Source organism: Lytechinus variegatus, chromosome 19, assembly GCF_018143015.1.
Source record: "Lytechinus variegatus isolate NC3 chromosome 19, Lvar_3.0, whole genome shotgun sequence".
Lineage (NCBI taxonomy): Eukaryota > Metazoa > Echinodermata > Echinoidea > Temnopleuroida > Toxopneustidae > Lytechinus > Lytechinus variegatus.
In genome coordinates this window covers 14,954,566-14,981,688 of record NC_054758.1, presented here as the reverse complement: position 1 = coordinate 14,981,688, position 27,123 = coordinate 14,954,566, and the positions used below count along the sequence as shown (strand labels likewise).

Below are 27,123 nucleotides of genomic sequence, written 5' to 3'. Positions count from 1 at the left end.
CGGGACAGTATGGGGGGGTTGCCAAAAATGTCAGAAACCTACATTCTCCATTTTGAGTATCTGTATACATGTATGTGATTCAAGAAAATAGGTGTCCACTGAACATTGTTTTCCATGTTGTTTCTTTTTGATGTGAGGTTAATGTTTTTCTTTCTTCATTTTTGTGGTAGGTATTCCTCACACAGATTTCTTTTTTTTTCTCGCAAGTTTTGTAACTTTCTTGGTTATTTAAAACCCTTTTCCCCCATAAATTCTCTGATTCATTTGTTCCTCACAACTACTAATTGCACATACACCTACTGTAGAATTCCAAGGTGCATATTACATTATTTCACACACAATTCATGTTTGACGTGTCTCCAAAACATTCCCTATCTTTAATATCTCTCCCGTATCCCCGTTCCATTTGGCGCAACATTCCCCGTTAATTGAATTTACAACATAATAGTGAGTGAGAAGGCGTCAACATAATTCTATTACGTGGATTCTAAGGTGGAGTCGAGATGAAAACAAGAAAAGAAGAATCTTGGAAGAAAGTAGGAAGTGACATGAAAACAAAGAAAATGAAAATAACTTAAAGCAAGGTGGATTTTGGTGTGAAAGTTGTTGGAGAGTAGGGGGGGGGGGTGAAGGAGGAGGGAAGAAGGGAAATGAAGAGGGGTGTCCGGGAGAGGGAAGAGAGTGGGCTTAATAACAGCAAGTGGTAGTTTGGAGGAAAAGAAGGCAGTGGCATAAAATTGACGAGGTAATTCTCTGGAGACCGTAGAAGAGAAGGCGTTAAGAAAAGAAACAGTGTAACAATTTTACACAAGTGTTTAAAATCTTGACAAAGTTTTAATTTTGATATTCATTCTTCATTAAATTATGTTTAACCTTGTAAATAACCAGTTTTAACTACTTATAATAAACAGCATTGTATAAATTTTAAGAAAAGAAGTTTTATACTGTGTAGAAAGGAATCTGGTGTAAGAAAACAATGATACAAGATGTAATGAAGAAATGTCTATACAGAGAGGAGATGGGAATAAAACATACAGTACATGTAGAGAGAGAGAGAACTAATCCATATTTTCTTTAAAATCAACATAAATGGTGGGTGAGTACCTAGAAGAATAATCTTAAAGTAGAAACTAACCAAAAGAATTTCTCCGAGAGTGGAATTAGACTTCAAAGAAAAAGAAAATGGTTAAGAGATATTCCTTTAAAGGTCATCATATTTCTTTTCCATCAAATTTGATTGATGGAGATGTATCGCATTTCAGAGTGAAAGTGAATCCTTATCCTTCCTTTGTGTGTTGTTTTCAATAGGCCTAGAAAGGGAAGTTGCTTGATTTCCCCATCCAAATTGCAGTCATTTTGAAATAAAAATCCATAGATTGATTTGCTTTCGTTTCCTCTACCCTGGAATTCTGTCTGATATTCTAGCTTTTCATATTCTTTGAATTCTTTACCCATTCCTTTGATCAGCAACTTGTTTTTTATTCACTTTTGTATCAAAATTTTGCATGTTTTTATGTTCATGTTAGTGAAATTTTATGTACTTGCCTCCCCCTGGCTGTTTTACATGTATTACAAACCATAATTACTACAGTTATTATTAAGATGTACATGTATTTCTGGTTCAAACAAAATGCTGTTAAAAGAATAGGCTGCAATATTTCATGGGATGATCCATTTCAAACCATGTTTTCAAAACGGGGGGGGGGGGGGGGTGATACTTTGAACAGTCATCCTCTAAAGTAAATGGTAAATGCTTCTTTTTTTATAATTTTATAAAAAGAAAGATCAAATCATGTGATTAGATAATAAAATACATTGCATGGCTTTCCATGAAGGTTATCAGAAACCTGTAAGGCTGGATCGCCAAAACAAAGTGAAAAGACAACAATATTAATAAAAAAGAAAAACCAGAATATCATATCATTATAGTAAATACAATGTAGGAAAAGGGAGAGAGAAAACAAAAGAATACAAAAAGACACAAATCGAAGGGGGGGGTAGATAGGGTACAAGTAATGCATTGATATCAATGGTGGTGATTTTCTTTTTACCTTATTGCTTAGAAAGCATGAATGCTTGTAGGCAAGCAACCATAGGACCAAAGGTTTAAGGTCCTCTCCGAGGGACCTGGTAATGAGGATCGATGCCTTACTGACGAAAGGGCACTAGCGCTCCAAGTGGGAATCAAACTCGAGTCACCAGAATCCAAACCCCCGGCTCTACTGACAGAGCTATTGCGCCTTCCTTCAGACTGAGCTATTGCAAAATGTTGTACTTCTGAAACTTAAAAAAAACTTACAATATTTCTATTCTTTTCTTTTGAGTTTCCTTTAAATTTATTGAAAAGCCCCTAGAGCACTCTACAGAGTAGATTTGGCATGATGCAACTCTAATCCAATATTATTACTATTGTTTAAGAAGTATGATGGACGAAAATACCTTTTTTATAATATGCAGCCGGAAATACAGACACAAATAGTACCAAAGACTGCGATGGATTCTTATTTAGTCTCTTTGTGTTCTTGCAGCTACACATAATGTATTTCCTTATTTCCCTATAATGGCTCAAAGGAATACATAGCTTTTGGTTATGACATTTTTATATGCCCAATGAGACTAAAGCCTTCTATATTGATCAAATTTCTTCTGAAGAATATGAACAATGTGTATTTGCTCATGTATAATAGAAGCTCAGCGATGACGCAAATCGGGATTGAAAATGTTCCGTGTAGATGGCATTTAATGTGCTTCATGGCTAGTCTAAATAGGCTTCTCATTTCTGTCTGCACTTTTTAGTACTATCCCTATTTGTTTTCACTATCCTGTAATGCATTGATCTTGTTTTATTCCTCCATCTATTTCTTGTTTGATCTTTTGTTCGTTTTCATTTTGTGTTTCTATCTTATTTTTGTGTCTCTGCTCTCTACTATCTTGCCATCCCCTCTTCCCGTTCTTTTCCACTCTCCTTATCTCGTTCCTCACTTCCCATTCCCCCCCTCCCCCGTTCTCCCTTTTCTCCTCCCCCCTCCCACCCCATCTCCCTTTCCACCCTCTTCGCTTTCCCCCTTCCAGTAAATCAATATTACTGCTTCCTTTTTCTCCTCCTTATTCATTCACTTGAGTATGTGTAAGACTGTGTAATAACAATCTGTCGTCCTGTTATTTCAGTTCATTTCATTTGCAAAAAGTCTGCAATTTGACATTGTAATGATAAAGTTGAAAATTTTCATCATTTGCCAACTTTTATATAAAAACCAATGGATTTATTTATTCTTATGGTACGTTGCAAATTGGAGGATGTGGTAACCCTTTTCATCATTTTTTTTTCCAATCTCGCTTTAAAATTCATAGCATCAAGTACTGGCAGTCGGGAAGCATTACAATTGAAAGACAAAATATTGCATTTCCATTTCTCCTTTTAAGTATAGTTCTTATTTGTCAGGTTTATGGGGGGAATTCCATACACTATTGATCAGATATGATGAAAATATAAGAACAAAATTAACAATAATAACCAAAAAATGTTTGATAAGGTGGTATCAACATCACACAGCACATGTTCCTGAGGCAAGGCAAACTTCTCCAACGTATGTCACCTCGGTATTCATCAACATCATAAAAGTCCATTCTGGCAATTGAAACAACATCTCCTATTCGCAAGTACTTTTCCACGGCTCTCAAGGTCTACATGGTGTATTTGAGATTTTCTAATCAACCCTCCTAGATTACATTACCTTTTCTCTGGTATATATATTTCCTGAGCCCCTCTGCTACGGCTGCCGTTCCACTAAAACAGGCACGGGGAAACTTAATAACGTCTGGCCCGACGACATCACAGCGTGATGCCTGCTTTCGTATGGCGCAAATGTGAACATTTAGCACAGCGGCGGCTACAGAGAAGACATGCTTCTCCTTACATCCAATCCATATGATTGTGAAGAATGCCGACATTGATATTTGGGGCATGATATTGGAGAGAAACATGTATTTACAATATTTTATGTGTTCTTTTTCATGAATGTTGCTGTATAGGACTTGGCTGTTTTTTTCAAGCTCGCCTTTTTGGGAGTTGAGAGGGGATTTGTTTGAAGTATTTGCATTTCCTTTTCAAGAAGAATTTGCATTGCCTTTATTTTGAATTTCTCTTGTAGAAGCCTCCATTTATAAATCAATTGATGACCTTTATGTATGAATGTATATTTTTACTTGTAAATTTGTTTAGAAGTCTAATGAACAAACTTCGCTTGAACTATGCCAGCATGGAAGCAGCATTCCTCTTCATTACATAAACATTTCACCCATTGTCAGCACTTTCCACAATCTACGAGAATTACAGACTTTAGAAACCCACAGGTTCAACTAATTAGTATCGTTCGTAGACCTGACCACATGCAATCATCCCCCATTACATTACATCAGAGCCTGGCTGACCCAAAACTATCGCACCATACAGCCCGGAGCTGAACATTGATTAGGGTTCGTTTTCACCGCCCCGACACCTGTATGTCCCGAGAATCAACACAGCCAACTCATTTAAGTAAGGAAGTCGGAGCTTTAGGGCGATGGTTTAAGCTGTTTATTTGCAATGTTACACAAGGGTCACGTTCACACTTCCAACGAAAAAATTCCAGAATGTTTGCAGTAGTGTTCAGATAAGACAGAGTGTCTAGAAACGTCTTGTAATTTAGAGTTAGCATTTAAGGAATGAAACATGCTGTGTAATCCTACCCATGTGCCTCACCTGGGTCGAGTGTGGCAAATGTAGAAGAATGGGTCGTAGGAGGATTTTAATGATGGCCTGGTGATGTCTTGTCCAAAGGCCCGTCCACTGGACCGTGTCACCTCTTTATTTAATACTTCATAGGATCAAGATAATGTGTATCTGTACCATGATAATGGAAAAATGGTGACTGGATTAAATGTAATCTCACCTCTACCCGTCTGAACATAGCTCATTATAGATGAGTCCTCAATCAGGGTGCAGACACTGTGTATGTGTTCATTTTGATAATGAGTGAAATATACATGATATCTACATGTACATCTGAGATGTTAATATCACCCAAACACTAACATGTATGCCTCACACACACAACTAATCACATTCCAATCAATACAGATTCCTCATCTCAGAAGGAAATTGTATTTTTTCCAGCGTTTATTATGTAAACCAAACTTTACCGAAGCATAATGAATTTTTCCTTTCAGCCAAATTTAATAAGACCATATTTCCAGAAAAGGTCGTCTCTAGATTTGGGAAATAATGCTCGCTGTACTACTCTAGTAAAAAGTATCGTGTTTGAAATGTCAAATAGGAAGGGTTGAGTAACATATTTTCTCATGTATATGATTGGTTTTAATTCATTTTTAGATGGGCAGATGTTTCTTTATTTAGGCTATATTGTTCATAAAAGCATTTTTGTCATAGGGTGTGAGTTTCATCTTCCTCATGGTCATGTGATTATATAGTATGGCACACATATCCACCTTGCTAGGTGCTCATGGCACTCCAATATTACCCTGCTAAGCTAGTCCACTGATTCTGGTGTGAACAGCTTTTTTAAGGAATTACTTGCTCACCGGTACCCATTTACCTCACCTGGGTTGAGGGCAGCACGATGTGGGTAAATTTCTGGCTGAAGAAAAACACGCCATGGCTTGGAATCGAACCCACGTCCTTCAGATAGAACGACGAGAGTCTTAACCACGACACCCCCCTCCCCTCATGTATACATCCTCTGCTTGCGCCTCAGTTACACCAACAAAACTGAGTCCAAACAGTCCAATGATCCGCCATTCAAAATAGCCTTGATTTGGTTTGGTGTTGGTTTTATTGGTGTTTGCTTGGTGCTTCAGTGATAATATTTATGGTAGTGTACTCGAAAATTGTTCTAAAATACTCGGTTCATGATAGCGTCATGAGCGTCTCTGGACGGTGTATACACTCAAGAAGACTTCACTAGTATCATTATAATTGTATATTTCATTATCAAATTTAGAAAACAAATCCCCCCTCAAAAAAAAGAAGAAAAGAATTAAATTTTCTTTCATTTTTTTGCCCCCCCCCCTGTTTAATGAGAAAACATGGCTCACCTTTAGATTTTTAAACTATGTTTTGGTATATAATCCTGGTAGAAGCAAGTATACTCCATCAGCACTTGAATCCACGTCTATCTAACTTATGGCCATGTATTTTGGTAGGTTGGCCACATTTCATAAGCATCTCACAGCTCTTCGTCTGGTGAGGGTCCATTTGTGTTTTCACATGGTAGTTTAATTTCGAAGGAACAATCTTTGTACTCTACAATTTTGTAAATTTGAAATAAATTTAGATTGACTGTGATTTTTTTGTGGGGAAGGGGAGGAGCAATTGGAAAATGCACTTCAGATCAAAATTCTCATCTGTATTTACTCATTTGCACAGAAAATGATACAAAATGATCAGATAGCGTACATCCAATTGAATAACTGAGAATGAATACAGTGCAAAAACTGTATTATGCTTTGTAGTTTGTTTTATTTTTAATTTTATTTTTGAGAAGTCTGCAGAATGGATTTGATGCATTATGACTTATATCTAGTATTATCATTTTATATTGAGAACATTCTTTGGAAAATGAATGTTTGGTGTATGGTTTTAATGAGAGAATGATTCCAGAGACACTCGTGTGAAAAGACCCGGAGCCACTTCATCTATCATGTTCCAATCGTTAAAATGACTTGACATTCAGAGAATAAATAGCTTCCCCTGACTCGCAGGGGCAATATATCACCATAACGTGGATTGGTCGCGTCTGGCTATAACATTAGATAGATTGTAATCAATACGTGTTTGTACAGTCCAGAGAATGGAACATGCTTTCCCAATCTACTCTCAATCATCCTAAATAGCTGTCTGCTGCCCTCTGGTGGCAAGGACAGATCAGTCTCATGCAGGAACTGATTTCACTTCTAAAATTGGACTAGCATTTTGTATGAGAAATACTTTCAAGTATATTCTGTACAATCCGATGTAAAAAAATTGCTGTACAAATACATTCTGTGTAGCAGTGTTTGGAGCAAACTACGATGTGAAACCAGGGTCCATTGTATAAAAGTTACTTTTATACTAATTGTGCCTTCCAATGGTAATGTGCATGGAATCCTTGATTTTGATTGGCTGTCGAAGCATTGTTACCATGGTAGTTACCAAATGGTAACTATCATGCAATGAACCCAGAAAATCAATTCCTCACAAATGTTTTTTTTTTCTTTTTCATTCCTAAGAGTATTTCTTCTTGTACTTTTTACTCCAGAAGTCTACGTATACTGTTTGCAAATATCAGAAACGTTGTGTTCTAATAATGATTTACTCACTATTTTTGCTAAGTATTTTGCCCATTAGGCCTAAAATATGATTCTGAAAAGTGCATGCATTTCCTGCCATCTAATACTCCTTTCATAAACCTATCCTCCAATTAGCCGCCTAAGAGTAATGCGGATAATTCAATAAAAATTGCATTCACAAACTCCGAAAATAAGCCGCATTATTTTTACGAGCGCCCGCCCTGAAAAAGGCGGATAATCGTCATGACAACTGGCCACGCCCCCTCCGATGCGATTGTGTTGGAAAAGGGTGACCTTTCCGCATTATTTGGAAATGCGTTTATAAACTTAAAATCTTGTCCCGATGCTGCTATTATGCGGATAATAGCAGCATCAAAATAATGCGGATATCTCTGGTCCTCCTCCAATTTTACGACAAAATTATGCTGCTATTAGCTGCATAATTGTGTTTATGAAAGGGGTATTAGGCTTGTTTCATAAAACTTGTTATGATAACAAATTTGCAATAACAGTTTAAAGCTACTGAAATTGTCAGATCTGATTGGCTGACGGAATCTGTTGTAGAAATTTTAAGATGCGAGTGGTTTCATGGAGCACATGGAATTATCCCCTCTTGACCATCTACATGTATCTGTACATCTGGTGCATTGCTGTAGCAAATATGCGTTGTTTGTAGGCAGGCAAAATGCTTTGGAACTCGATACTCAATCAATCTCAGCAGTCGTAGATGTTATGCTGCCCTCTTGTGTTAGAGGCAGGTCATGTGTAATTCTCCCGATTCTGTTCATTATGACCTCGTACTCCTTTGTCAATGTGGAGGGTGAAACGAATTCTATTTGCAAAGGGGATGGGTGTTTCATTGTGGCTTAAAAAATTATTATTGCAGCAACACATATATTCTTTGAAATGATAATTGCCCTTCGTATTTTCAGAATATTTCAGACTTGACATTCATGATAATTGTGTGCCTGATACCATTTATATTTCCATGGTTATGGCACATATGTGATTGCGTCCCATAATAAGTATTAACAGTCTTTGAATGTTTATGAAAATTTCCAGGGTGGATTGTGATCTAAGCTGATTCATGTAAGATTAAACATGAACGGTCTTGCCTTGGTGAATTTCGATAACTCTTTGAGGTTATGAAAAATGAGAGAAAGTTGAATTAAGTCATATTTCTGTTGGAAAGATTCATGTGAGTTCTTGTTCTAATGTGTGGAGACTTAACTACCCTTTCACATTAGCGATAAAGCTTGATTATTATCGAAACAGAAAAACCTATTCTATGTGTGATTAATCCAAGTGGAACTAATACGATATGCATACATTCAATAACAACAACAGTCCTCCACCGTCGATGGCCTGTTAAAATCTTGTATCTCAAATTATAAAAAAAAATGATTGAGTTCAGGGCAGAAAATGATTTTTTTGTGTTATGAATTTTATAAGTAGTAACCTCTTTTTGCCTTGAAAGAGCCCAGTACATGATTATAGAAAACTGTTTTCAGATAGAGCGGTGTTGGCTCAGTCGGTAACGCGTCTGCCCGTCGAACCAAAGATCGTGGGTTCGAGTCCACCCCGGGCGGATGACTGAAGCCAGTGCGTTGTGTGTAAACGTCTCTCCCATGTTTCATAGATGCAGGCTATGTTACAATGGAAAACACTCCGTCCCTCGGATAGGACGTTAAATGGAGGCCCCGTGTAGAGGAGAGTCACCACCTTTGCACGTTAAGAACCCATTGCACTATTCGTATAAGAGTAGGGGGAAACCCCAGTGTAGTGGTCCACCTGCATTCCCCCAATCAGTTATATCGGGAGGAGAGACCTGCGGGTCACAGTGATTCAGTTCGCTTTTCGCCTCCCAGGCACAGGTGACGCCAAAACAAATAATAATAATAAAACAAATAATAATAATAATAATAATAGATTAAGAGTTTCCCAGCATTGACAGGAGCTCAAAATGTTTTAATTTTGAGAAACAAGATTTTGACAGACCACTGACAACATTCGTTTTAAAGAAATTAAAAAAGGAAGGTGGATGCGCTTTTTTGGCATAAATCTGTATTCATATTGTTGTTCATAACTCACCATGGAAACGTATAGTTATTTATTGAACCGGATCTCACTTTTCAGGGTGTTTTTGTGAAATCAAGTCCCTATGTTTTGAATTGAAACTATATGTAATGTTTTTTCCCCCTTTATAATGCTTTTATTTCATTCCCTTTGTATACTGACCTCCATTTCCCAATCAAGCTTGCTTTTAATCCAATATTTGACAAGACTTAACATATTTTTCAAGTGCAATCGAGTGCAATGGAGCAGTCAGCGTGTATTAAGTTTGTAAACATTCTTTCTGAAGGCTAATTACAATTATGTAGCAAGCAGTTTTTTTCTGTGTGGGGGTTTTAATCAGAAAAAAAAATCATAAGTTGTGGTTCTTTAAACCCATAGTTACTTTGTTATCGAGATAGTGAAATAGGACAACATTGGTTCTATAAAATGTGAGTGACGTACATGGAGGCAGCCTGCATTCAAATTTGGAAAATCATTTATGGACGTATACATTTGTTGGGATGGCTGATACGTAAGTAAAAGCTGAGAATTGTTAGAATATTAGATTGATCAAATTAGATTATGCTCCTAAAATGAGTTTGTAAAATTTTGTGATATACATGTATGCAACTTTGCGTTTGCAATGCCTTTGAACAAGTGTTTAATTTGGTCAGGCTGGACTCAAACTTCCAAAGAGATTACATGGGATCAAGTGAATATCGTGTGGATCAGCAACTTCACCTCCTATCCGAGGGACTTTCCACTCTTTTGTCTGCTTAATACATGCATTCAAGTGTGACTGCTCAAACAAACTGATACCCCAGTCAAAAAGCTACCATGTTAATAGTCAGTGGCATGCCATTGGTCAAGTATTCCCGAATTGACCCTCTAAACAAGTAAAGCGATATTTGAATAGTTATGTCATGGACGGGATCATAGATGTTGGCTTTACTTTTACTTACATTGGGCATAGTACCGCTCCACCTCCTACACCTCGCTTAAATCGGACTCTAAACATGTAGTATTGGGGCAAAAAGTACAATCTTTATGAATCATAGTCTGTTTTATACCCTCGCAAATTTGACCGTAAATACGTAGCTTTCCTAGCAAAATATATACCCTTTTCAGTATTTTAGTGTTTTTGACACCCTTGCTATGTTACGCATGTAACGTGCCCAGTCTTCAAATAAAGACATTTTTTACATGTTTCTTTGGTCGCACCTGGTTCCCGTAAGAGTTACGATTGATTCAATCAACCGCACCTATCCAGCAATGTCAACATCTATAATAGATGTTTGTTCAAAATATTTTTAGATATGATGTATATTCATACATTTATTGTTAATTAATGACATTTATGGATTTCCATATACTTTAGGTTGTTTGGGTCAATCGGAAATCTTTGTAAGATGGGGCCCATGTATCCACTCTTCAATAAGATGCCCCCCCCCCCCCCCCCGGATGCTGACACCATGATTGCAATCGAAAGTTTTGACAGTTTCCTAAAATTCCCTGGGTCTACGTTGCCAAAATGATTGGCATGATGACGATTAGCCTGTTGGGGGAGGAAGGAACAAAATCAGAAATTGAAAATGGAGGGTAGAAAAGTAGGTTAATGAAATTAATTCATTTTTAAAGAAGGTTCGACAGAGTTCTTCACCAAACATTTCCAAATTTTCCATGAACTGGCTTCCAATTTGATTGTATTCTACACAGGCATCCCGTGGGTGGACTTGTGTAGTGACCTGAGAAGTAAAAGAGTTGAAATGTAGTTCACTTTGCAATGAGCAGATACTTTTACATGGAATAATTTTGCTTTACAAATTTGAATAACATTTTTGGAGAGAAAAGCTCTCAACTATAAAGTAATGTACAGTCCTATGTAAAAATATGCTATACGAAAGACTTTATGCATAGCAGTCTTTCAAAAATGTGGAGCAATTACGTGTAGATTTGCAGTCATACAGTGCTACACCAGCATCAATGTAAAGGATCCTTGAAAAGTGATGTCTATAGTGACGTTTTGCAGTGTTTCTTACATTGCAATATTCAGTCATGCTGGTCTCTCGTTTTTTTCCTTCATTACTTATTGATTGACTTAGTGCTATCTTCTGCATACATTCATATAATTTGTATAAAACATTTTTTCATAACATAATCATAAAATTATTTCCTGTTTTCGGCATGAATCATAGAATAAATGTACTAAAAATATCATTCAAAACATGCAAATAATGATCCACTATACCAACATATTAAAACATTTATAATTAGTAGAATGATTTTCATCATAAGGAGATTGTTTGAAAAGCATGGCCCTTGTCACATTTTATTCATAATTTTGCAATGATTTGTGGTTAATTGTATCGTGATTTATTTGATTGAAAACACTCAAATATAATTCCAATAAAAATCACAATGTATTGATAGTCTGCAGGGTTGCCTTTTCGGTTACTGATTTCAAAAGGGGCCCTACACGCACTAAGACTCGCCAAACAAACAACAAAATAATAGGATAATTAATTACATCATAAAGATGTTGCTGTCAGATAAGAACTGCCTTCATGCCACCGACATCTACATTTAAAAAATAGATATGATAATGATAATTCAAAAGTATTGATAGTCATGACATTTATAAAAGTGCCCCTTGATTTCTTGTGTATTATACCACAAGGATTTTCTGAAGAGAATAGGCTGCCCCCATCTTCACTATTTAAATGATATTACAATAAATTTAAATACTTTCAGGAAAATTCTGGGAAGTTGAAAATTGAACTGCAAATTTGTAGGTCGTGCTCCAGCAATATCTATTTTGTAAATCAGCATTATATGCAAGTATCACACAGAACAACAGCGATTATAAATCATTATTATCCATTTACTTCATTTCTATGTTAAATCTGCAAGCAGTATTATGAGTTGTCCAAGCCTAACTAATGATGTTAAGTAGTGGTAGTGAGCTTTGATTGTTGAAATCTACAAGCCTTCACCTTAACAATGTACATTTCTGAAAAGAAAACTACATCAATATCACACTCAATTACTCAACCACATACAAAGGAATTGTGATGTATAAATGTAGGTTTTTTATTCATTTGGCATAGTGCCACTTATTGCGTGGGCCCCCACCTTTATTCCAAGTATTTTATCAAAAATTATTTCTGTTCACACGTATAAATGACAGAATGATTTATTATTTATTTTCCTTTTAGACATGAAAGAATAATATTTTAGCCCATTTTTTGCAATAATTGAGAAAGTAAAGGAAGTTTGAATAAGTAGTGCAATGTCCATATATCAAACAGAACACCTGATTGAATTTTTTTTTGAGGGGGGGGGGTTGGTATGATTTTAGGTGGTTTCAGACCGCCTCAAAGTTCGACAGTTCCAGGTATATTGGCAGTGTGAAAGCAATTGAGACAAGTATGTTCTTGCTTAGCTCGGAAACATCTTTTCCTTTGAAAGCATACATGTATGTTCCATATCTATACTACCACATGCCCCCCCAAAAAAAAAAGGGAAAGAAAGAAGAAGAAATATAGTTATGTGACCTACTACATTGACACCCAAATCAAACATTTATTGAGCATAAATATATACCAGTTATGCTTGCAGCCTCTAGAATCACTATGACTTTTCAAACTTGACACATACGAAGGATACAAGTCAATAGATTTACTATTGTCCCTTTTACCAGTGAATGAAATTGTAGCCACCTTGTTTTAACAAGTTCTTTTTTTCACCACAGTGTCCTTTTCACCACTATACCAATCCAGCTTTTTTTCCATTCCCATGTGAAAATATTAGTTCTCAACTTCATTTACTGTTAGACTTAATGGTTGAGTCTGATTGTTGTACAGGTGTATGCGTCATTTAATTGAACAGGATAGTTATCATCTTTAAATTCAAATGTTTTTATATCAGTTTGAATATTCGGCAAGTCCGTCAGAATTGTATTTGTTGTACGATGAGTTGCAGGTCGGCTGTGAGAAGTGAAAATTAATGGGAAAATGTTATCGTAGAGTTCTGGAGTGCTCTTGGTGAGAGAAAGAGATGTCATGACATCTCGTGTTGGAAATTCCTAGATTCATGTGCATCCGGTCATCTTGGTGGTTTTATCTTGTTGCTCCGCTGTTTGAACTGATTATCTTACACTTTAAAAGGACCCCAAACCACTGAGCCAACATGTTTTAATTTCTCAGAGAGAAATTTCCTTGGTATATATGTGAATACATGACAGAATTATTCTTAACTCAGGACATGTACAGATATAGGGACAGATGTGTACATTGACGGCGCGGTTTGTTTTACCAGTTCCCAAAGTTTGGGTTTTTGTACCCCCATGTTATTTATACTTGTATGAAATTCTTATATTTGAAAAATTCCTTGGAGTCGATCAGGATGTCTGTTCTGGCCAACTGGGACTATGATCAGGATTATACATGGAATATGATCAAGAGTATCTACTACGATGGTCCGGGTACAGGGTGTCTCAATAGATGGTCGTCCAGTGGCAGTGATACCTGCGTGGATTCTGACAGGTCTGTACACAAGATTGAAAGAGAAATAGAAAGAGAGGGGGGGGGGGGTAAGGAGAGGGAGAGGAGGAGGGGGTGAAGAGGAAAGGTTTCTATTGAAATGGTCCGGGGTACAGGGTGTCCCAAATAGATGGTCACCCAGTGGCAGTGATACCTGCATGGATTTTGGCAGGTCTGTACACATGATTGAAAGAGAGAGGGAGTAAGAATAGCAAGATAGGAAGGAGGGGGGTGAAGAGAAAAGGTTTCTTTTGAGATGGCCCGTGTACAGGGTGTCTCAATAGATGGTCATCCAGTGGCAGTAATACATGCATGGATTCTGACAGGTCTGTAAACAAGATTGAAAGAGAAATAGAAAAAGAGAGAGAGAGAGAGGGGGGGGGGTAAGGAGAGCAAGTGGGAGAGGAGGGAATTGGTGAAGAGAAAACATTTCTTTTGAGATGGCGCGGGTACAGGGCGTCTCAATAGATGGTCATCCAGAATTCTAACACCTTTACATTGTGAAAAGTGAGAGATTGATAAGAGTAGAGAGAGATGGGGGGGGGGGGAAAGGAGACCCCCCAAACATAGTTAAAACAAAACTCTAATCTACATACATATAGCTACTTGCCTGATACAGACATGTATTTCACCAAAAATCTTTCAAGAACTATCGCTTCCAAGGACTCATTGATGTCCGAGAGTGTATTCTTGGCAGCCCTTCAATGATGTCATCCTCTGTTGAGAGATGGCTCTCGGAGGATGGGGGCGCTTCCTTTGCTCGAGACGGGTGGATGACAGGTATCTATGTTTAGATGATTCAGAAGTTTCTTGGTTTTGCTCTCAGTACGTTCAACTTTACAGGGATTGAGTATTTTTGTGGAGGTTTTGTGAATATCTGGGCGTGGGGAGCCTACATGCTGTCAGCCCAACTTGCTCTTCAACAAATCAGAAGTAGGCATTTAGGACTTGCATATAAATTTCTTAGTTACATTTTATTAAACTTTTTTTTCTTTTGCAATGGGGCTGTGAGATCTCATTTGCTGATTATTGAAGTTCAAGGAAATTGTCGTTCATGTGCTTATTCTGCAGTGTATGTGTTTACGCATTTCCTCAATATTATTCCTCGTCTGACCACATTATCGATGACTGTATAATTTTTGAATTGTATGATTTTATATTGTTAGATCCTCTCACACATTGTGCAAGAATGGCATTATTGAGAGATGTTCAAAATATAACTTCACAGAATGTCCCACTTGCCATGTTAAGATGAATGATAATAGTTTAATGTTTAACAGTGTAAATGAGCCAAATGTGATTTGTTTTATTGTTAGGTGAGAAAGTCCCCATGTCCTGTGTAGTCTTAGCCCCCAGCCTTTCAAGGAAGTGTGTCATCGATATATCTAACCCTCTCATGTTCCCCCTGAGACATATAGGTGAACTTCAGCAGACGAATGACTGCCGAACCTTCCTCTTTACCTTTGGAAGCATGTCCAGAAGTTTATTACCCTATAATTTCAAAATCGGAACTTGTTCTGTATCATCCACATTATGACTTGCTTCCTATATAGAAATGCTTTTCTCCTATGAAACCCAATTTTTATCTATCTTTGGTGACAAAATACAATATTTCATAAAAACTATTGATTTTTTTTCCAAAAACTCATTTATCTCTCTTTCGCTCTAAACAAAAAAATATATTGTAAAAAACTTTTGATAATTCCTTTATCTCTCTCACTCCTTCTGTCTGTCCTCATCTCTCTCTCTGTCAGTCTCCCTCTTGTGGACTTTCGTGTCTCATCACTCAAATAAAAGCCTTCACCATTTTCCACTTCCTTTCTAGTGACCATTCTCCATCCATATTTGTCATACAAAATATGAATTAACAAAAATAAAGCTTGACATTCCACTTTCCTGAACGCCATAGCATCATGCCAAAGAATATGTCATTTGATCGCATTTTCGGAAGCCGAAAAATGATTTTGAGGGGTGGTTCAAATATCTCCTTGTTTGCTTGGCATCTGGTAGTTGCAAAAAAATAAATTGTCAACATTCTCAGACAGAAGGAAGTTACCACTTTTTTTTTTTGGGGGGGGGGGGGAGTTGCTATCCCACTTGGTAACGACAAGAATATTTTAGTGAAAGCCAAAGTGCGAGATCATTTTTCTTTTCTCTATCCTTGCATTATATACATGAACAGTTTGGCATTGAGGAAATTGTCAGACAAATTGGAGGTTTTGTTATGGGATGGATGTGAAATAAAAGCTCATTTTTGTTTGGAATGAAAAGAAGGTAAAAATGAAAGTGGGTGGCAATGTTCTTTTATGGCGGAACTTTGACTTCTTGTCTAATGCTTTTGATGTTTTCGTATGAGAGAAGTACTGATTTGACAATTTAACTGGACAGAAAAGGAGGAATGGTTGGAGAAAGAAGATGAGATGAAAAAGGAAGAGAGGGGGAAAAATAGAAATAAAAATCAAGAAATAGAAATCAAAGGGAATTAGGGTGGATGGAACCATCAGGTTTACTTGCTGTCAGACTGCAGGTCCCAAGAAAGTGGCTTCTTTCATCCAAGTGATATTCATGACTTGAGTTGTTTTGCATATTTAATGAGCTTGATGCGGACCAAAACACCTCTTTTCATTCGGTCATTGCTGCTCTAATTGTGCATCGAATTTCATGAATTTGGTACCATTGTAAAGAAGAAGAATCATTCTTTCAGGTCATGTGATTGGATTTATTCAAAGATTTTGTAATATAGGTTAAAATTTTTATCTAAAATATGCTACAAAATAAATATTTTCACCTGACAAAAGCTGCTATTTTCACACTTTATTTATGTTTGAGCCCAAATGATTTTTATATCGTGATAAAGCTGAATATGTATGCTTTAAAATGATATAGGTCTCAAAATAAGAATTGGTTTAATCGGGTCAAGATCACACTTTTCATTTGCCAAGTCCATAAAGCAGTTTGAAAATAAGAATACTGCACTCTGATTGGTCAGAGAGACCACCCAGTGGCAAATTCCAACGGTTCCAGTGCCTGGGTTGGTGGGAAGGTCACACTTTCCATGTGGTAATCTCCTCAAATACCCCGCGCCTGTTGTTCTGTGAACCTTATCCAGCCAATCAGGACTCTGGATTTCATGCAAGTACAAAATTTCAGAAATCTCGTCTTGTACCTTGGTGGGAAAAGTGTGATCTTGACCCGATTAAAAGGTGCCGCATATCAAGAGTGGCATTGTGAGAAAGTACAGAAGTTCAGCTTTATGGTGATATAGATATCATTGAGGCTCAAAATAAAAAGTTTTGCACAATTTGCAAAAGAAAACAGAGGAAGAAAATTCAGTTTTGAGGCACACTTTCAGGCCAGAAATTTACTTATTTAACAAAATATTGTATACAAAACAAATGACCAATATGAAAGAGTAACTTTTACTCTATCTGATCGTGCAATAATATTTCATTTAACTTGAGGTTAAAACAGATAATTCTTAGAGAAAGAAAATCTCACGAATCACGAGATTTTGCAAGGAGGAGGATTCAGCCACGAGATGATTTGGATGAATCTGGCCTTTTTGCTCATTAGCATAGGGACCTGCGGTCTGACTGGAACTATGGATTAAAAGGAAGACAACCAGTGTGTTGGCTCAGTTGTTAGAGCGTTCATCTCACAACCGGGAGGTCGGGGGTTCAAACCCCGGCCGCGTCAGACCAAAAGACGTTAAAAGATGGGAGTTGCTGCTACCCTGTTTGAAGTTCAATGATTAAAGGGACAGAGCCTCGTCGATCTGGTGCTGCACAGCGGTTGCCGGGCCCACGATCAATTGGTCAAAACAAATTTTTGGAGGATTTCATTTCTGGTGTCTAATTCAAATAATAAAATATGGATTTTACGATTTTTTTTTACAAAAACCAATGAATGATTTTCACAAAAGAACAACAAACGTTAGATGAAGTAAGATATTTCATTTATTATCAGTCTTGTTCCTTTATATCTGCCATTGCTTTTGTTATTTTATTTTATTGCATAATGATTTGTCTTCTATTGATTTAGGTCAATTCATTGTTATCATGGCTGTTTGAGAAAACATAGGTTCAAAGAATTTTGAAGAATATATTTCTGTTTATCCTCAAAACTTAAAAAAAAAGTCAGATTTATGATCTTACTGACAGAGTACCTAAGCTTTAGGGAATTATTGTGAATTCATTTGAGGAGTGATATTCACCTTGCCAAATTCAAGTTGCTTAGAAAGCAATGGGAAATCTTTGTAACATATACATATAACATATTTGTAACTCCTTGAACGTATAAAAGACCCCAATTTTTTAAAGAAATAAAACAATTATCAACAAAAAGAAAAATGTTCATATTCTAAAATTAAATTTATTGTTTGTATCCTGTTTTAGTATTCCACATAGACCAAAGATCGAGACATAGATAAAGAAGTCTAATTTGTCATTGTCAGCTTTATAAGTCAACAATATATTAGAAGTTTCAATGTTATATAAAGTTTCCCCATAGCCCTTGCACACAAGGGGTTTCAGACATCACAATTAATTTGATTTGAATTTAAAGGAAAAGAGTAACCTAAACAGCATTATTTCAATCATATAGTTACACAATATATATCAACTCTGCATTTTTATAACAAAACAGAAAAAAAATGATTTTTACACTCTAAAAAAAGGTTTACCCAATTTTGGGTAAAATGGGAATGTGCATGTTGGTTGGGTAAAAAAATACCCAATATTTTGTCAATTTTATGCAATGTTGCATTGATATTGCCCAATATTGGGTAAAAAGAATACCCAGCAAACATGCATGTTCCCTTTTTCTACCCATTGCTCGGTAAAATTTTACTCTTTGTTTTTAGAGTATTTATTAGGAACACTTAATTTGCTGATAATTTTGACATTAATATATTCCTCGTCTCAGGTGTTGCAAGTATGCATCATTATAAATTTAGACAGGATGTTTTTTTTCTTCAGTCGACCTTCCTAATTTGACCCTGATGCGTGAACAAACACAGACAATTGACTGTTTGATTTGTATATATTTTTCTTAGAACCTGTTCACATTCAGTTGATTAAAATGTAGTCACCTTTCAGCTTATACATGACATCTGCAACCTTACCTTGGAAAATGGGTAAGGTTGTAATGATTATGATATAAACGCTTTTTTTTAATTTTGTCTGAGATGGAAGTTGGAATTAATTCAAATCAGGACCTTTTTGCTACAAAATTATTATTAGCTTCTTTCCTTTAACCACAATCTCAAACACATTAGTTTTTCCCTATTGACGCTGATTCATATCAATTTCAGATTTTCAGTCGATAAGAGTCTACCGTTTTTGCCTTCAAATCTCATGGGGGACATGAATAAAATTGGAAGAAAAGTCATGATTTCAGTGTTTCCATGTTTAGATTATCACTGTTTCTAATCATTGTTTTATTCTGTCTTTTTTTTCTCTCTTTCATGCATTGTCTACTCCTCACCAAATCTTGGAAAACAGGTAAGCACATGATTTCTTATTTTTAAGATCATGTTTTGTTGGATGAAATTTGAGATTTTACATGGCAATTTATCTTGGTTGGGTGTCCTTTCAAAATAGATATTTGCGTATTTTTTGCTTACTGATTACAAATCCCTCTTTCCAAGCATGGAATGCACTAAAAGTTGCAGGATGATAAAATCTGTCAATTTGTAATATCATATCACTAAATTTGTGAGAAAAGTGTTCAAATTGTGTTTTTTGTAACAATTAAGAACATTTCCAAGAGACTGAAGATAAAAAAATTCTTATGTGAAACATTGAAAAGTGATTTGTAAGATATCTTGAGAACTCTCTTGCCTTGTTTCACATAAGAATTTTTCTCTTTTTTTATTCAATGGCCAATGTACTTTTGTAAGATTTACATTTAAGATGAAACTTAAGTATTTATTTACATTTAATAACCCTTCATCCCTGTCTTTGCATAGTTGAAATATTTATTTATCATTTTAAGTTGAATTACACACAAAAATCATACAATTTTGCACCATTCAAATATACTGGTTCTTCATACATTATCAACTAAGAAAAGCATTATTCCTACTTGAATTGATACACAAAAACTACACTACTTAATTAAATTATGTTTAAAAGCCCCAAAAGATAAATAGTTATTTAAAATATAATTCAAAGCAGCATTACTCTAATGACATGAATGATTATTCAAACTAATTTGATACATTAGGATTTTTGAAAAATAATTTATTTTGAAATCATTAATCCTTTGCAGGTGCCCTGAATGTATTAGGTTTCAGTAATTTATGCCATTTTATTGATTACCATGGTAACAGCCAGTCAAAATCAAGGTTACCATTGTTGTTTCCATAGTAACAAAGTTACCATATTCACAAGTACCTATGAATTGGGCCTTTTTTTACCATCATGCATTTTCATTATCATCATGAAGATTTTATTTAGATTCAAACATAATTACCTAAAGCTGAATAACTTATAGATACATTTTAAATGACATTTAAAAAATGATTTGCATAGTTTATTTTCCATTCTCTAACCTCTATACACCATACACCAGTAGTGTCTTATCCCAAGTGCTATGTTCACCCAATCTTCATTGTTGATCCATTGGGGCACTCCAGCATTTTTTCTGCTCCACTGAATTTTAACAATTTTATAGGAACACTGGCTCTGCAGAAACGTGTTAAAAATCACCCACATTTTCTAGCGTTTTCTGTTTGCATTTTGAAAGATCTCCATCGCTTGTATGCACTTATCTATTTAAAGTGTCTTAGAAGCACATGATTTTGAAAAGTGGATGCTTTAATCCAACCCTTGACGATACTATCGTCTAAGCCATAAGACAAGCATCTTCGATTCTTCCGCGACTGCAGGCCTCAAAATCCCGCATCACCCAGTAACAGATTTGAGCAAAGTTTAAAAGCGTCAACCGGACGTCCCTCGCAGCCTTCAACATCCTACCCCTAACTCGTATTCTCTCCGTTTCCGATGTTTTCACCGCCATCACGCGTCGCGACCACTGCCAATTCTCACTGTCCCACATTCGAAGGTATATACCAGCCCCGACCGACGATTTCGAAGAGTCGCACTTTTCGTAGAGGTAATTGTTTGTGTCGCTTACGTGCTCGATGAAGCAATGTCTGTATGCGAGGACGGGGTCGTCATGGTATTCATAATCGTCAAAACTGGAATAGTGGATGCGTTGCATTCTGTTGGTGTTCAGATTGGAGCTAACGCCAACCTCCATGCAGTTCTGCCTGTGGTCTTTGTTGAGTTCGAGAACGGCGTAATTGAACGTATCGGGTTGTTCCATGAGGTTTGGCGATACCCACCCGTCAGGGATGTACAACTGTTCAACCTTGTACCACAATAAATTTGCATTACGCTTGGGGTTCCTAGAGGGTGATCTTCCGGATGTTGTACGGTTCCCAGTGCGAATAAGCCCAACCCGAAGGTTCTTGGAATTACCACGGTATCGCTTTCCATTGTGAATGCACTCCGCTGCGGTCAGGACATGCCTTGGCCCTATCAAGACACCAGAACAGCCTGTTGAGAGCTGCACAGCTGCGGAAAATGGGAATATCTTACTGAACTCCTTGGTGATCTGGTACCGAGTGTCTGCACCAAAGATCTGTCTTTTCCTGCGGGGTTCCCCTAGGTCCATGTTCCCTGCACTGTCTCCTGGATAACGCTTCATGTTCAGGAGAATTTGAGCATCGTCCACACTGATTTTAGTTCTGATGGTATCACTCAAGTTTTTAGCACTGGTCTGCTCAAATGAAAGACTCCTCTCAATAGATTCCAAATCTAAAATGTCACCTCCAAACTTAACTCTCTTTCCTGCCTTCAAGTCAAGAAGTGCCTTGGCAGTCTTTGAAAGATGGTCCGACCCTGCATCTTGTTCCGTGTGCATCTTGGGGAGTCGGACCTGTTGCCATGTGTTCCATTCCTGAATCCTCTCGGCTGTGACAGAAGCTAGGCAGGTTGCCATGGCAACCAAGAAGATGCCCAGTAGCATCTTGAATAAATTCAGTGCATACATAATTAGCAACAGAGGTAATGTGCCTAGATTCTAGTGACCGTCCTCTATTGTACTTGCAAATAGCAGATATAGCTACCGATGAAAAACAAAATCATACAATTGTCACTCCTACCAGAAGATTTTTTTTCTTATTATTGTCTAAAGTTATCATAAGTCGCGGTTCCTCTCGATCAGAAATATGAGAAAGTAATCTAGAATATTGCTGCAAATTCACTGCCCTGATAGTGAGCTGTTTGCCACAAATAACGATTATGATTCCAAGTGGTATCTTCTGTTTGTAGACGTTCACATTTTCAACATGTCAAGTTAATTTTATCAGCTTCTATAGTTTTGTGCTCTCCTAAATCCCTCTAAAAATAGTATCTCTCAAATCTGAAAAGTACTATATCCTTCAAACAACTTTGCTTGATATGATTATTATTAGTCCATGATATGATCCCAAGCATAATCTTCTCAAAAGCAGAATTGTCATAGCACTTCTCTCTTGCAGTGATATACAGTAAGTCCACTTGAGGGATTTGTATCAAATCCCCGGCTCGCCAGTTCTTTTTAAACAGCCTTCCATCTCATCTTTGGAATGACCTGCGTACGTCATCGTGGATACCCGTCATCCTAAGTCCTTGAAAAGTGCAATTCTTTGGAATGTTGGATGAACTCCCTGGTCAGTTTCAGGACATTCTAAGAACTTGACCCTTTGCTGACCATTACAGTTCAAGGCAATGGTATGGTGACCTACAATAACAAAATAAATAGAAAATAGAGTAAAAATAAGTATAACAGATAAATCTAATTGTGACAAATATTTTCCCTGAAATAGCAATAAGCAACAATTCTAATGAATGATTTGTGAACATAATGAAGAATTTTTAATCAGAAATTCATGATGCCCCACCTATTATAGAATAAAGCTTTTAAATCTGAACTGGTATTTATACCTGGATACAAGTTCTTTTTTTAATGATTTATTTCTGATGTGTGCGATATTCTATTATTGCAGCCCCCCCCCTTCCAAGTTGTTTGATTTTACCGAAAAAATTTGAAAGATATTGTTTGCAATAAAGGCTGAAGATCTATATTGAAATCGACCAGAATGATTTATTCCGAATAAAGGTATCAATACCATACAATTTTCAAGTACACCCATGAATGAATGAAATTTGTTTGAATAAAGACTTGGAATATCTCTTGTAATTTCAAGGAGTTGCTCCTTGGTAAAAAAATTATTCAAACTTTGCAATCTTGCCCGAGGCCAAAAGTATTGAGCGAATGCCGCACCTACAGTTTCTTTTAGATGGCAAGTTTTTCAAATGTTACAATGGCTGAAATTGTCCATATCATTACACTTTTGCAACAAAGGCTGCCAAAATGGCAACAAACTCTTTGAAAGATCTTGTTTATTTGTTAACTTACGTGCACCTATTTTCATCCTAGTTTTACATGCAGTAGCTCTCAATATTTTCTTGCTTGCCCTTCCTCCTAAATGTTTATCACATGATTGCTTCATTGGTAAATGTTTTAACATTAAATTCAATTTATAAACATGAAAATCCAGAGCTTTCGTTGTTGTATAAAACAAGTTTGTAAATATTTACTGCTACTACTTATATACTGTTTGTATACTGGCCTGAGACTTTGTAGGCTGTTTTTTTATGGGGGGGGGATGGAATCTCAATAATTGCTTACACATCTTACCATATTTGCAAAACTAAATGTATTTTTTCTCTTTCATCCAAATGAATACCCTATTTATCAAAGATTTTTTTTTTTGGGGGGGGTGTTAATAAGCTTGACCATTGTTATCCTGACCCATTTTGATCAATATGCTAAGAGTGAGACAAACTTTTGAAATAAATGAATATCATGATGACTTTGCTTTATCAACTAATTTTTTACCTTGAATTTTCATGTTTATGCTGTATTATCGAAATGTGCCCCTTAAAACAGGGGGACCTTGCCCTTAAATATCAAAACATAAGCCTAGAATCCTACAATTTATTGAGTTTGGCTAGTAAATGACAGTGCTGGGTCACGGATATTGTAAACATTTGCAAGAAAGAAAACAAGTTGGAAAACACCACTTACTTTTAACATGGGTTCTGCTCTGATCCTAACCTGCTAAACCACACTTAACTGGGTAGACGAGCGCAGTATATATTCAGTTGTTAACCAATTCACATCCAAGTTAATGCAGATCTTCAAAAAGATTACAGAATCTGGCATGTGTTCTGTTAAGCAGCGAGTTAACATTGGGCACTTAATTCATTTCTGTGGAATTCAGAAAAAAACAGTGTTTCAACACAGATCTGGCTTGGTGTTCTACACATATCAATTTATGCCTCATTAAGAAATAGATTGTCACAGCTTTGTAGTAGGCCTATTTCTTCAGGTTCTTAACAGTCAAACTCTTCCTTGATGAAGTTTTGGGCTTATGGCACTTATTTATATTGACAGAAGTCAGCAATCCACTGCACTGTGCTCGAACATATGTAGAAGTCCATGTCCTATTCACACATAAAGAAAAAAAAATCAGTGGTCACTTTTCTGCAGTAGTATGGTCATCAGTGGCTAATTTAACCAGCTTGAAGAACTTTTAGGAAAAAAGTTAATTAGCTGAAAAAATGAGTATTCCGGAACTGTTCCATGCTCTACACAAATAGAGAAATCTGTGACCCGTTTTCCAATAAAAGGTACATGTTGCATAAACTTGCATTCCCTTTTTCATTAAAAATAGTGAAAAAGGTCAAAGAATTTATAAAAATATGGTGACTAGTTGATGAACCAAGTTAAAATGATAGCTGCATCCAACTGCAATCCGGGCAGTCTATCCTGACAAGTCATCTCGGCAGTCGTTACCTCTTGTAGAGGTAGCTTGGCTGTGTGGATGGGAGGTGCTTTAAACTGATCCACCTGGTGAAAGAAGAGCTCGCTCTTATACCCTCTGCCGTACAAACACTGTAACAAATAGGGCCTACTTCAGAATCAGTTTCAGGAACGTGCAGTCAGAGGTGGACAAATACTAGAGAGAGGAAGAAAAAGAGAGGGGGATGGACTTACATGGTGTGCCATATTTATCATGTTGCAGAGAAAGAGATAGACAGACAGACAGAGCGAGAGAGAGAAAGAAAGAGGGGGAGGGGTTGGGAGATGGTGGGTTGATATGATATGCAATATTTACCATGTTTACATCAAGAGAGAAAGAGAAAGACAGGTAGAAGCGGTGGTAATAGAGAGGCAGAGAGAAGGGAGATGGAGAGTGAGAGATAGAAGAGTGGAGTGAGAAATAGGAGAATACATTTATATAATATTAAGATAAGATATCATTGTGAACTGAGGGGTAGATGGCAGGGAAGGGAGGGGCAGAATCAGAGAAAGAGAAAGAGTTGATAAAAAAACAGCACGAAAACAGCAAAAAATAGTACATATTTGATTAATTATTAATTGATTAATTATGTGGAGGGAAGGGTGGAAAAGGAGAAAGAAAGAGAGAGGGGTGGAGGGGGGGGGCAAGGTGATGGATAAGCCATGAGAGGGGAAGGAGAGGGGCGGGGCAGAGAATTTTGAGAGTGGGGAGGCTGAGATTATCCAATTCTTACTCAAACAGGATGCTCCCCTTACAAATCTATGGGAATTACAGATTTCAATAATCAATGGGTGAAAAGAGGAAGAATAGGAAAGAGAAAGAAAAAAATAGATATATAGAGAGAGACATCAGAGAGAGAGAGAGAAAGAAAGAGGAGATAGAGTGATCAAGAGATGAAAGAAATACTCAAACTTGGCTCGGTATCAGAACAAACCCCCTCGGGGGAGTTCGGAACAACCTCTCGGACTTTCAATACGAGCCCTTGGCTTCTAAACACTGCGCGAATAGTACAGACGAACAAAGTTCACACGTTGCCAAATCCATCCTGAAAATAACCATTTTTGTTTTCCAAGTATAAACTTGAAGTCAATGACAATGCTGTTCATTTTGTTGTCTTTTTTGCCACACTTCCAGTCAAAACAATAATAAAAAAAACAGGTGAGAATTTCTCAATCATGGTTGGATAGTGTGCTCCGCCAGCGAATGAATGTAATTAGAAGAAAACATTCCTCTTGGGATAGAATAACAAAGTTTTCGTTCAGCACCCTTCAAAAAGAAAATAAAAGAAAAGAATGATCAGATTGTTTCCCAGGGGAATTTCCTTGTCTGGTGAACTTTGCAGTAAAATTGCAATTTTATTTACCATTTTGTCATGAAGATTGAGATTTTGCTGGCCAAACTCTAACCAACTCGATTCTTCCCTAACACCAAGACTCTGGATAGCTAAAAACTTCTTGGCAATTAAGTTTGGGTCTGTTGAATTAAAATACCCAATAGTGGCCTTGATTTGCATATTTATCTTATTAAATTAGAGAGATAATTTTATGAAGCAGTATAGACCCTAGGCCTTTATGGATTGCTAAACGTTATAACGACTTAATATACTATGAGCAAATCTAATGATTTGTGATTGAGTACATGTTTCCCTTGCTTTTGAATTCATAAGGGTTTGGCAAATTTTAGTGAGTATTGAAATGTTAGTTCAAAGCTTGTCCAGTCTTCATTTGGTATTCATGAGCAAAAATTACACAAGGGTTTTAGAATACCCCCAAATGTCAATATACCTAACATGACAATGTAAACGGAATTCCAAACCCATTAAATAACCCCAACATTCATGATTGTTATTGACATTGGTTGACGAGATCCATTTCATGTCTTGCATCAATCTCTTTTTATAAGGTTTCCTTTCCGTCAGCTTGTGTGCAGAGAACATATTTGCTTGAGGGAGTGTATTCAATGTTGTATTGTACATAGTTTCAGGAGAGTTTGACGAGGAAAAAAAACATTGATTCTTAAAGATAAATATCAGTTGTGGTAACGTTCTCAAATTGAGTTCGAACAGAATCCAAGGAAATTACCCCTAAAAATTTTGTATATGAATAAGTATTACGTGCCCAATAGCTCTGGAAGAAAATGCGTAATTGCTGAGAAATGAGCAAAATTAGCAATGTTTCGAAGCAATATTAATACACTGGCCCACATATGCTTTTCTGTGTTAATGATTATCAGAATGATTGATTTTGAGCTAAGATTTCATGATTTTACAAAGATAAGTTTACA

General features: G+C 36.6%; 1 protein-coding gene across 1 annotated transcript; it reads right to left on the bottom strand.

Annotated features, from left to right (window-relative positions):
* Window positions 1–19,095: 19,095 nt before the first annotated feature.
* On the bottom strand, window positions 19,096–25,149 carry LOC121406123 (serine protease 23-like). Its single transcript, XM_041597144.1, has 2 exons — window positions 24,063–25,149; window positions 19,096–22,712 (listed from the first exon to the last, which is right to left on the bottom strand). The coding sequence occupies exon 2, from the start codon at window positions 21,978–21,980 to the stop codon at window positions 20,769–20,771; it is 1,212 nt and encodes a 403-aa protein (XP_041453078.1). The 5' UTR covers window positions 21,981–22,712; window positions 24,063–25,149; the 3' UTR covers window positions 19,096–20,768.
* Window positions 25,150–27,123: the final 1,974 nt, after the last annotated feature.